Raw genomic sequence first — 9,605 nt, 5'->3', positions numbered from 1 at the left:
CTTGTACACAAGAACATCGACTGATGAGCCTAACAAGGAATTTACCACTCATACTGATTCTTTTCTCAAGTTGTTCCTGAACTCATCCCCAGTTCCCTTTTAGCTTCCTCCTCTGAGCACAGCTCCACTGTTCAAAGCAGCGCTGACAATCTTCCCTGACCCTGGGGGCAGTATTGCCTCTACAATTTGCCCATTCTCAGCAAAATCCACCCAGATCCAGGTCCCTCTTGGCTCTTCCCTGCCAGCCAGACATGTCATGCTGGTGCAACACTCTCAGAGGGGCTTCTGCTCCCTGTTTCTCTCCCAGCTCTTCAGAGCTATGTCTCTCCTCTCTCCACCCTGGCCAGCTCCCCCTCCAAGACTTTAAACATCAAAGTTGCCATCCACTTAGCCTGGATCATTCCAAACAAGCTGGCTGTATTACATGCACTTGTTTACAGGGACATGCCAACCCTTGCTGTTCTCTTCCATCACATTCCCTCCCCTTCCTGCAGAGGCAAAGGTCAGCCAGCCAGGGATTTCAGCTCTGACACACCCATTTTAAGTTTTCTCCTCCCTTGGCCAGGGCTCAGTTCCCACCCACTCTTCTGTTATCCGTACCCTACTGAAAGACAGTTGAGTTGAAAAGCAATGGAGAACTCAGGCTGTGTTTGGATCAAGGCAATGTGTTTGCACACCAAGGTGAAAAACCAATGGCTCGGGATGAGGCATGGTCATGAAATATCAGATCACACAGTTAATTGTGCACAGTTTCACAGTTTTTCACACTCAAGACCTGCCCTGGAGGTTCTCTGGAAAGTTCCATATCCAAGAATCACAAAGAGCAAGCTCCTGTGTCAGCACTAATTCATGGCTGCCTCTGCCAGCTCTTTCCTATCCCAGCTGGAATTTCCCACCACACTGCAGCACAGCACTCTGGCCAGGACCTGTTTTCATTGCACAGAGGAGCTGGGTCCAGCTGGAAGGGATTAAGCTCCATGCACAGGTGTCTGCTAGCCAGGAGCAGGGCATGAGGAGCCACCCTTCAGTGCACACCAGCACACCCCAGCACTGGGGAGTTCTCCTCACAGCCAACTGGGTGGGGGGCAGCCACACCGTGGGAGCAGCCAACTCCTGAGCCACCCCTGGCCCTGGTTCAAGGATCCAGGTCCTACCTGTGCTTTCAGGGCCAAAATGTGGGAGGTGGTTATAGTTCCCATCCCACAGAACAGTCCCATCCATTGGCTGCAAAGATTCTTTAACTCTGTATCCCTGCAAGCCAACTGCACGAAGAGCCTGGATTCTGCTGTCTGCCAGCTCTGTGCAGATTTCCTACGCACAGCCCTGAGCTACCCCTCTTTGTGGGCACCCTGGCAGGAGGCACCAACCTGGGCATGCAGCACACCTCCCTCAAACCTCTGAGCATGGAAGCGCCTGGCTCCCTGGCTAGGTTAATTACCAGTTAATTATGTGGCATTGCAGGGTGAGCAAGCACCAGAGACATCTCCTAAGAGCCTAAGGCTGGGAAGTAGTCGCAGATGTCCCACAGGTGCCCAGCACACAAACCCACACTGAAGTCTTCCGAAATCACTCATGTCTTTCCTTAACTAAAGAAGTAAGCCAAAAAGGTGGTTAACAGCTCTTCTGTGGCAGAGAAGAGAGACTCCACAACTTCCCAGGTATGCACAGGTTTACAGCACAAGGCAACAAATTTCCTTCCAGCCCTTCAAGTCAGAAGTAGATGGATATTGGAGTAAAAACACCACTGCATGAAGGATAAGTCAGTTTCAGTCATTTATTCATTACAGCACTTGAAGTTACTTGGTGGCAGATACTTAGTAAAGGTCCCAAGATAAGCAACAGGAAGAATGGTTGGTACAGTAGATTTATATAAAAAGAGTTCAATAGATAAAACATGGTAACCTCTCACTCTTGCTCTAAATAGAGCAGACTGGCCCTGAGTCCAGGTTAACATCATCCTTTCAAGCCAGTCATAGTTAAAACCCTCAAGTGCCTGTACCCAGGGGACAACAAGGCATTTGTTCTCACAGTTGAGGCAGGCGTGTGCTTCTCAGGCCAGCTCTTCAGCTTGGTTTCAGCTGCTGTGCAGACCATGCCTGCCAGTAAGGTTTGGTCTTGTTGAGCAGGTCTGTACAGCCAGCCCCAGCTTTGGTGATCAAGTGTAAGGGCAGTTCTGCTGAAGGTGAGCCTTCAAGTACGTCAGGATCAGCCACAGGTGATGTTTGAGCCATCGACAAACACCAGCAGAGCCAAGATGCAGGGCAGTACCCCAGACTGCTGCCTTTACTGCACTGAGCCAGACTTGAAACCACAGGTTTTGAGGCTGTTCCTGAACCACACACAGTTCAGTCATGCCTTTGCAAGACACTGCTTTGCAACTGTGTTAAGACAGACTCTGCCTACTTGAGGTCTCCAGTTTTATGCCAAAAGAAAAATCCTATAGCAAAAGGTCTATGTATTTCTCTTCAGTTTTCACACTTCCATTTTCAGGAACTGTTCACCTTCTGTAGAGAAGGAAGATTGTGTCTGAAGCTGTGTGCCTGCAGAACAGCTGACAGCACAGGTAGCACCAGAAGGAAGAAATCCCATGTTACTGATACAAGACTCTCTCACCCCACTGAGACTGGCTTTACTTAATCTAAGAGATCACGGTATTTCTCGAGAGACTGCTCCTCCAGTTCCAACAGCTTCTGATAAAACTTCTCAGCAGTGTCTTCATCCACATCCATCTGGAAGACAAGGAAACAGCACTGTGAGACCATCACCTTGGTGGAGGCGAGTGGAGACACCAAAGGCAGCTCTGGGGATCAGCAGGGTGCATTGCCAGAGCTTCTGCCTTCAGAAACAGCCAGCTAAAGATATCGGTCACCAGGGCATAAGCCAGAACATATTCTGGGGAAGCACCATTACAAATTTAGCCTGTTCTGATCACCACTTCCATTACCTTCCAGACTCCAGCCTAAGCCAGGAGTTACCCTAAGAAGTACTGCAGATAATCCCACATACCTTCCTGCTACTTAGCATTCAACAAGCATCTTCCTTCTACTCCAGACACAGAACATCCTTGGCACCAACCCTCCCATGCAAAGCAGATGACAGACTGGCAGCCAAGTCCCCCACAGCAGGAAGCTCCCTCTCCATTTACCTTTCGAGGCTCCACATAGCATCTCCCCAGTCCAGAAGTACAGCTGTGGTATTTGACAAGAGAATCCAGGTACTCTGGCTTCTGTTTGAACAGCCACATCTGGGAAGAACAGCACAAAGATGTACAAGTCCAGCACACAGTGCCCCAGCCAAGCTTGTGGGCAAAGGCCTGACTGCCAGCAAACACAGCGGAAGACACCACAGGTGCTCCCACCGAGAAGGGGAAGATGTGATATGTCAGGTTCTGAGCTGGCTCCCCTCAGATGTGACCTACCCGAGCAAAGAGTAACGCAGGTTTATGCTGAAGCAGTTCAGCATGGCTAAACTTGCTCCCACACGCCGTGCCCCCCGTCACCCACCTCCATCCCCTGTGCTGCACGTCATTCTCCCTTAGTCAGGATGTTTCCCAAAATGATTCATTTTATGGGTACTGGATGAAGGTCATAAAGCACCATGTGGCAGACCAGTCCTGGGGACAGGTAGCCCCCCACACTCGCTGCTGTGGTATTTGGGGGTCAGATACAGCACTCACCCGCCAGCCTTGCTGAGAGGCTCTTTGCTTAAGCCATAAGACCCCAGAAGAGCTACCCAGAAGGACAGAATATTAAATACAAGCTGTGAGCTACTTACGTGAGCTTCTGCTCCATTATAGGGTGTCAGAGTATAAGTTTTGGCAAAAAACCGGATCTGAGGGGAAAAGGACATGGCAGGATCTGTACTGTGGCCCCAGGTTTATTGGTAAGCCCTGAGCAGCCCAAACACTCCAAATAATCTACCAGAGGTACAAATGCTTCTCAAACTGGGCAATAGGTAACACTTCACATTAAATAAAGAATCCCCTTATCACCGCAAACTGTGTTGTGGAGCCTTCCAGCAGGTCAGCAAGTGTCACTCCACACTCCCATGCAGAGCTCACCCCAAGGCAGGAGCAACAGGCCACACACACCTTGCAGATGCCTCTTCTGGAAAGGTCTCAAGGGCAGGAATGGCAGGAGGCAGAGGGGATCTGCAGGACTGGCAACTTTGAGGACAACTGAGAAAGCATTGCCTTCGCTGCCAGGAGAAATGTGATCCATCAGGATCAGCTGCTGCAACTGGGGCAGCTTAAGAGGAAAGGCCACTCCTGCAGCAAGAACATCAAGGCTCAGAGCAGGCAGCCTTCAGGGACAGAACTGCAGTGAACCTAGAAAACTGAAGGCCAGAAGAAGAAAGGCAAGGAAACTTTTTGGGAAGCAGGGGGAGAGGTAATAGAGAGCAGGAGCCTTTGCTTTCCATAGGGTTGGAAAGAAAAAAAACCTACTGCCTTCTAGAGGAACGGAAAGAACACTGAAAAACAGGCTGTTCTAGAAATGAAGAGAATCTCAAAGCAAAGGGCCAAGTTGGGGGCCACATCCCAAGCTCTGCTGCCAGCAAGCTAATGGTGTTTCACAAGCCCAAGCAGAACTGGCAAACCTTCCAAGAAGAGCCTTGACAAACAGTGAAGGGCTAAACCCTGCCCCTCTGCACAGTGTCCAGCACCAAATCTCCAAACTCAGCCTGGAAACTGGGGCCCCAGGATGAGAAGCTTTGCAGAGGGTCCAGTCTGCCCAGCCCTACAGAATGAAGAAATCTATACCAACACAGGCAGCAAGGAGCCAGAACTGTGCTGTATGTCACTTGCAGTGATGTGTGTCACAGCCCAAAACCGCCAGGACATCCACTCACCAACCACATGATGGGCATTAGCAACTTCCACAGAAAAACAGGCAGAATTCTGTAGGTCATGTTGGACATGACAAGCCCAGGACAAACAACACTGGAATACAGACCCTGCAGAGAAGAAACAAAGTGTGCAATTATACCACAATTAAAAGAATGGGTCATGCTCCTTCCCTCCCAGTACTCCTCAGCAAGAGAGGGTGTGTACAGACATCAGACAATAATACTCCACTAAATACCAGAGAAGAGAGCAATTAGATGTAGTGATTTTTAAGAGGTCCAAATTGAAATGTTTGTGTTAAATCCATGCCCATTACAAACCCCCAGGGTAGAAAATGCAGCCTTCTGGTGCAATCTCCATGCAGCTCAGCAGCCACAGCAGATATCCCACAAATTACAGCCCACTCAGACCAAAGGCTACCTCTTCTTTAAGATGTAAGAGCTCAGCCATTTGAGACTAAACCATTTTCCCCAGAAGCATTTGAGAAGAGCACAACCACTACTGCTGGAGCAGGGCTCCAGTTGCAAACAAATTCCATCAATTCCCCCAGGATACAGAAGGCAGGTTGCTAATACAGCTCACTGTGACAAACCTGAGCAGCAGCACAGAGCCACCAGCAGTGCCTGCAGCTCCAGTGCTTGCAGGCAGCACCGCCAGAGCAGCCCTGTGCTGATAGACAGGGACACCTGAAAAAAGCAGAGGCTCTTTGCTCTTTAACATCAATTCTGATCTGAAGAGAAAAGCCTGCAAGGTGAGAACCACTCCCAAAATCTCCCGCTTTGAGAAACTTTTCTGGGATTCTCTCTGGCACATTCTCCAGCCCCTACACCACCAGTTCAACCTCAGCCATGTTTAGTTCTTACCCAGGGACCTTAGGTAAGTTCTAAGTTCTTACCTAAGGTGCGTTAAGGAATACACTAGATTGCTATGAGTGAATGAATGCAACCAGGTAACAACAATGTCATGATAATTACAAACAGTAGCAGCTCATTAGGTTTCAGCAGCAACACAAACCCCATCATCACCTGGCCATTAAATTTCCTGTTGAGAACCACACTTGTCAGGTCAGTAGCATATTTGGAGGAACTGTATGATTCCTGCCCCCTGGCATGCTGATAATCAGAGAGGCTGAAGGCAGACTCCCTGGCATTGCTGGAGGAGGTCCAGATGAGTCGTGAGGGCTTCTCATTACCGCAGAGCAGAGACTGAAGTTGACGAACCTGGAAAAAGAATTGTTAACTTATTTAACACACTGCTTTCCTAGTCTTAGAGTATAACTACAGCACCTAAGGCTGTGAGCTTCTTTCAGCTTTCTCAGCCAGCTTTTCCTAGACTAGCCAAAAGCCGACACTTGTACAAGCAGCTGTCATGCTGCTGGACAGCTCAGCTGAGCACCTCAGAATTTAATACAGCCAAGCCTTAGTATTTATCCTGGATGGAGAACTACATATGATCGACCTCTATCTGGCTCACTAGAGTAACCTCAAAATTATATTAACTCTTGCAAAAAACCTCACCATTTATAGCTATTTAAAGAAATGTCAAGGCCTTTGCCCTGTCATTCTTTATCTGTCAGGCTGCAGCCTCCATCAGCATCTGAACCTGTGAGATCTGTACTGCCCAGACCGATCCCTACCCACATCAAACATCAGACTGAAGCTTCAATCTTCATACGAAGCCTCACCAGCATAAAGTGCCCAAAGAGGTTGGTAGCAAACACCTCCTGAAGCCCATCTCCATTCAGCCTGTCTGTCTGGGTCATGATGCCTTCTGCAGTAGTAAGCATGTGGAGCACCTTCCTGCAAGCCAAGAACAGGAGTTAGTGAGGAACACTGCCAGGAGGAATCCATCATTCCCCCACTTCACTCCTTCAGCAGCATCCCCCCCTCACAGGCTCCACACAGTTTCCCTCTCAAGCACAATATGAAAAAAATAGATGGGAAAGGTCCACAGAGTAACCCAGGTCCTTTATTTGCAGGTGCCTCAATACTGACTAGACCAGAGAAGACTTGTCCACTCCTTCCCAGTCCCATAGTAAAGTACATTAAAAACATCTCTTTCCCTCATTTCATGCTCAGATGACTTAATCAAGCTCCAGCATTGGAATCAAGCCCTCAGGCCATACCTAATACAGGCAAGAAAACCAGTCTAGCACCAGTGCTCAATACCCCAACAGTTCTGGTAGACTCAACACAAGCCACTGTGCTCCTCAGCCAGCTTCCCGATGCTGCCTATCAAACCACGATGCTCATACCAATGCCATGAGCTTCACAAAATACTGTAACCCACAGCTACAAAAACCTACACTGGCATCACAACAACAGTAAGGAGACCCAGACTGCAACACAGCAACATCTCTCATGCAGTGGAGGAGGCTACAGGCTTTGGGTGAACTCTTGCCCTCCCCATGCACCCAAGTGGGGCTCAGATCCCACACCTGGGATCAGAAGTGGCACTGGGTACCTTGGACCACCCCAGCATGACACTAAGCCACCAAACCCACCCCAGGTCAGAGAGGGTATCCCACAGGGATGTGCTCTATCTCACACTAGGGAGGGAGATAGGCCCTTCAGCAGTAGACCCAAGGACGCATCCTGACGACGCCAGCACCCTGTGCTTCGCACAGCTGGGGGGCTGGAACCCCCAGCAACATCTCCTACCCGGTGAGGAGACCATGCCAGAGAGCCTTGAAGTTCACATGCGGGTTGGGCATGATCCCGGCGTTGAGGTAGACAAAGTCCAGGCGCTGAAACCTGCGTGGAGAAGAGCACAGGGGTCGGGGTTGGAGGGGCGGTCAGGGGCGGCCGGTGCGGTGGAGCGCGGGCAGGGGGTGTCTGATGGGGAGCAGATCCCATACCTGCAGCGGAGCTCACGGGCGGCCCGCAGGACGGAGGCCAGGTTACCCAGGTCCACCTCCACGGTGGACACCTGGGCGGCGGGGTAGGTGGTCAGGAGGAGGTCCCGCGTGGCTTCGCTCTTCTGCTCGTTGCGGCAGGCGATGCACAGGTGGATGCGGCCATCCTCCTCCAGCAGCCGCTGGCACAAGGCCAGCCCCACGCCGCTGCAACGGGACGGTGTCAAAGAGAGCTTTGCCCAGGCCAGGCCAAGCCAGGCCAGGCCAGGCCAGGCCAGGCCAGGCCAGGCCTCGCCTCTCCCCCCGGCCGCGGTACCCGGCCCCAGCGCTCACCCGCTCGCACCGGTCACCAGCACCACACGCTCCATCGCTGCCCCGCGCCCGCCGCCCCCCGCCGCTATAAGCGCTGCGCGCGCCCGGCCCCGCCCCGCTCCGCCCCTCAGCCAATCGGAGCACGGTAGAGGGGCGGGGCTCGCGCTGCCGGTGGCGTGATGGTGAGCCGAGGGCGGGGGGAGGAGCCTCCGGGACTCGCCCATGACCACGCCCCCGATGGGCACGGCCCGGGGTAGAGGTCACGCCCACATTGTGGTGGTCACGCCCACCCCGTGTTTGGTCACGCCCTTTCTGCACAAGGCCCGCCCCCTCGCGGAAAGCGCCGGATGTCTCCCCTTCCCCTTCCCCTTCCCCTTCCCCTTCCTCTCCCCTTCCCCTTCCCCTTCCCCTTCCCCTTCCCCTTCCCCTTCCCCTTCCCTTCCCCTTTCCCCTTCCCCTTCCCCTTTCCCCTTCCCCTTCCCGCCCGTTTTGCCCCGCACCGCCGTTCTGCTCAGCCCTGCCCTCCTTTGCCCCCGAGGGACACTTTGTAGCCCAGCAGAAGCGCTGTGGCAGGTCGCAGTTGCCCGGTGCCGCCGAGGCGGGGCGGTCTGAGCGCTCAGGGCCCTCCGGGGTAGCCCTGCTCCTGACGGGTCCCAGCTGGAGCAGAGGGTGGACACACCGGAGCCCACAGCGTGTTACTGAATGCGGGGCCATGCAGATCGTGCAGGGTGGCCGGGCACCGGCAGCTGCACGTGTGCCACACCTGCCCCAGTGCCCCCCGCCTGCTGAGGCACGGCTGGGATGGGCCACAAGGCACCCTGAGCACGGAGAGGGCATCCGAAGGGACGGGCATGGGGGCACCAATTCCGTGACATGAACAAAGCCCGTCCTCGTCTTCGACGCGCTCAGCGGGGATGAGACATCCTCTGTGGAGGCATCCTCTGTGGCAGCCAGGAGGACCACGCTGGAGACCAGCCAGCCTCTCTGCGGGGCACAGCCCACCATCCCTGCCCTCCCCTCTCCTGCCCCGGTCCTGCTGCTGGACATACCCTGACACGGATGCTGAGCCTCAGAGCATCCCCCCTTCCACCCGCTGGACAGCTAGTGTGGGTCAGCCAGCTGGTCCCTTGATCATCCTTGCTCCAGCTCTCAGGCTGTTACCTGTGTTCCCACACCTCATCCCAGGCACACAGTGCAGCTCCAGAGCCCCCCAGCCCTGGAGTGCCTGCGGGGCAGGCGAGCTAAGCTGCCTGCAGAAGCGCCACAAGGAAACCATGCAGCCAGATTCATGTACCGAGTGTCTCTTCAGCGGGTTTGCCCCTACACATAGGTGCATCTACTGAATATACACATGCCTTAGCCATGGGATACTGGAAACTGTGCCACGTGCGCCCGGTGGTGCTGAACTAATGCGTACAAAAGTGTGGAGGGGTCCATGGACCCTCCAAGTCCACAATTCCTCCTGTCCAGCTGCAGGAGGGGCCGTGTTTGGGGTTTGGTGGGTAACCTGCCAGGGCACATGGCTTTGGCACCTGCCCAGTTTGCTCAGGAGGCTGTCAGGTCCGGGAGGATGGACTGGTGCCAGAATGCTGTGGG

General features: G+C 53.3%; 1 protein-coding gene across 3 annotated transcripts; it reads right to left on the bottom strand.

Annotated features, from left to right (window-relative positions):
- Nucleotides 1–1,760: 1,760 nt before the first annotated feature.
- Nucleotides 1,761–8,192, bottom strand: HSD17B7 (hydroxysteroid 17-beta dehydrogenase 7). 3 transcript variants are annotated; one of them, XM_066324877.1, is made up of 9 exons: nucleotides 8,031–8,190; nucleotides 7,701–7,904; nucleotides 7,504–7,596; nucleotides 6,528–6,642; nucleotides 5,869–6,063; nucleotides 4,849–4,953; nucleotides 3,775–3,831; nucleotides 3,146–3,244; nucleotides 1,761–2,729 (listed from the first exon to the last, which is right to left on the bottom strand). In XM_066324877.1, exons 1-9 carry the CDS (start codon nucleotides 8,063–8,065, stop codon nucleotides 2,634–2,636), a joined length of 999 nt encoding a protein of 332 aa, XP_066180974.1. In that variant the 5' UTR covers nucleotides 8,066–8,190; the 3' UTR covers nucleotides 1,761–2,633. The 3 variants fall into 3 exon arrangements, with proteins under 3 accessions (XP_066180974.1, XP_066180975.1, XP_066180977.1); XM_066324878.1 differs by lacking the exon at nucleotides 3,775–3,831 and having other exon boundaries at nucleotides 8,031–8,191; XM_066324880.1 differs by lacking the exons at nucleotides 1,761–2,729; nucleotides 3,146–3,244; nucleotides 3,775–3,831; nucleotides 6,528–6,642 and having other exon boundaries at nucleotides 4,915–4,953; nucleotides 8,031–8,192.
- Between the last annotated feature and the right edge of the window lie 1,413 nt (nucleotides 8,193–9,605).

Source organism: Sylvia atricapilla, chromosome 9, assembly GCF_009819655.1.
Source record: "Sylvia atricapilla isolate bSylAtr1 chromosome 9, bSylAtr1.pri, whole genome shotgun sequence".
NCBI classification, from domain to species: domain Eukaryota; kingdom Metazoa; phylum Chordata; class Aves; order Passeriformes; family Sylviidae; genus Sylvia; species Sylvia atricapilla.
This window is presented reverse-complemented; position numbering and strand designations above follow the sequence as displayed.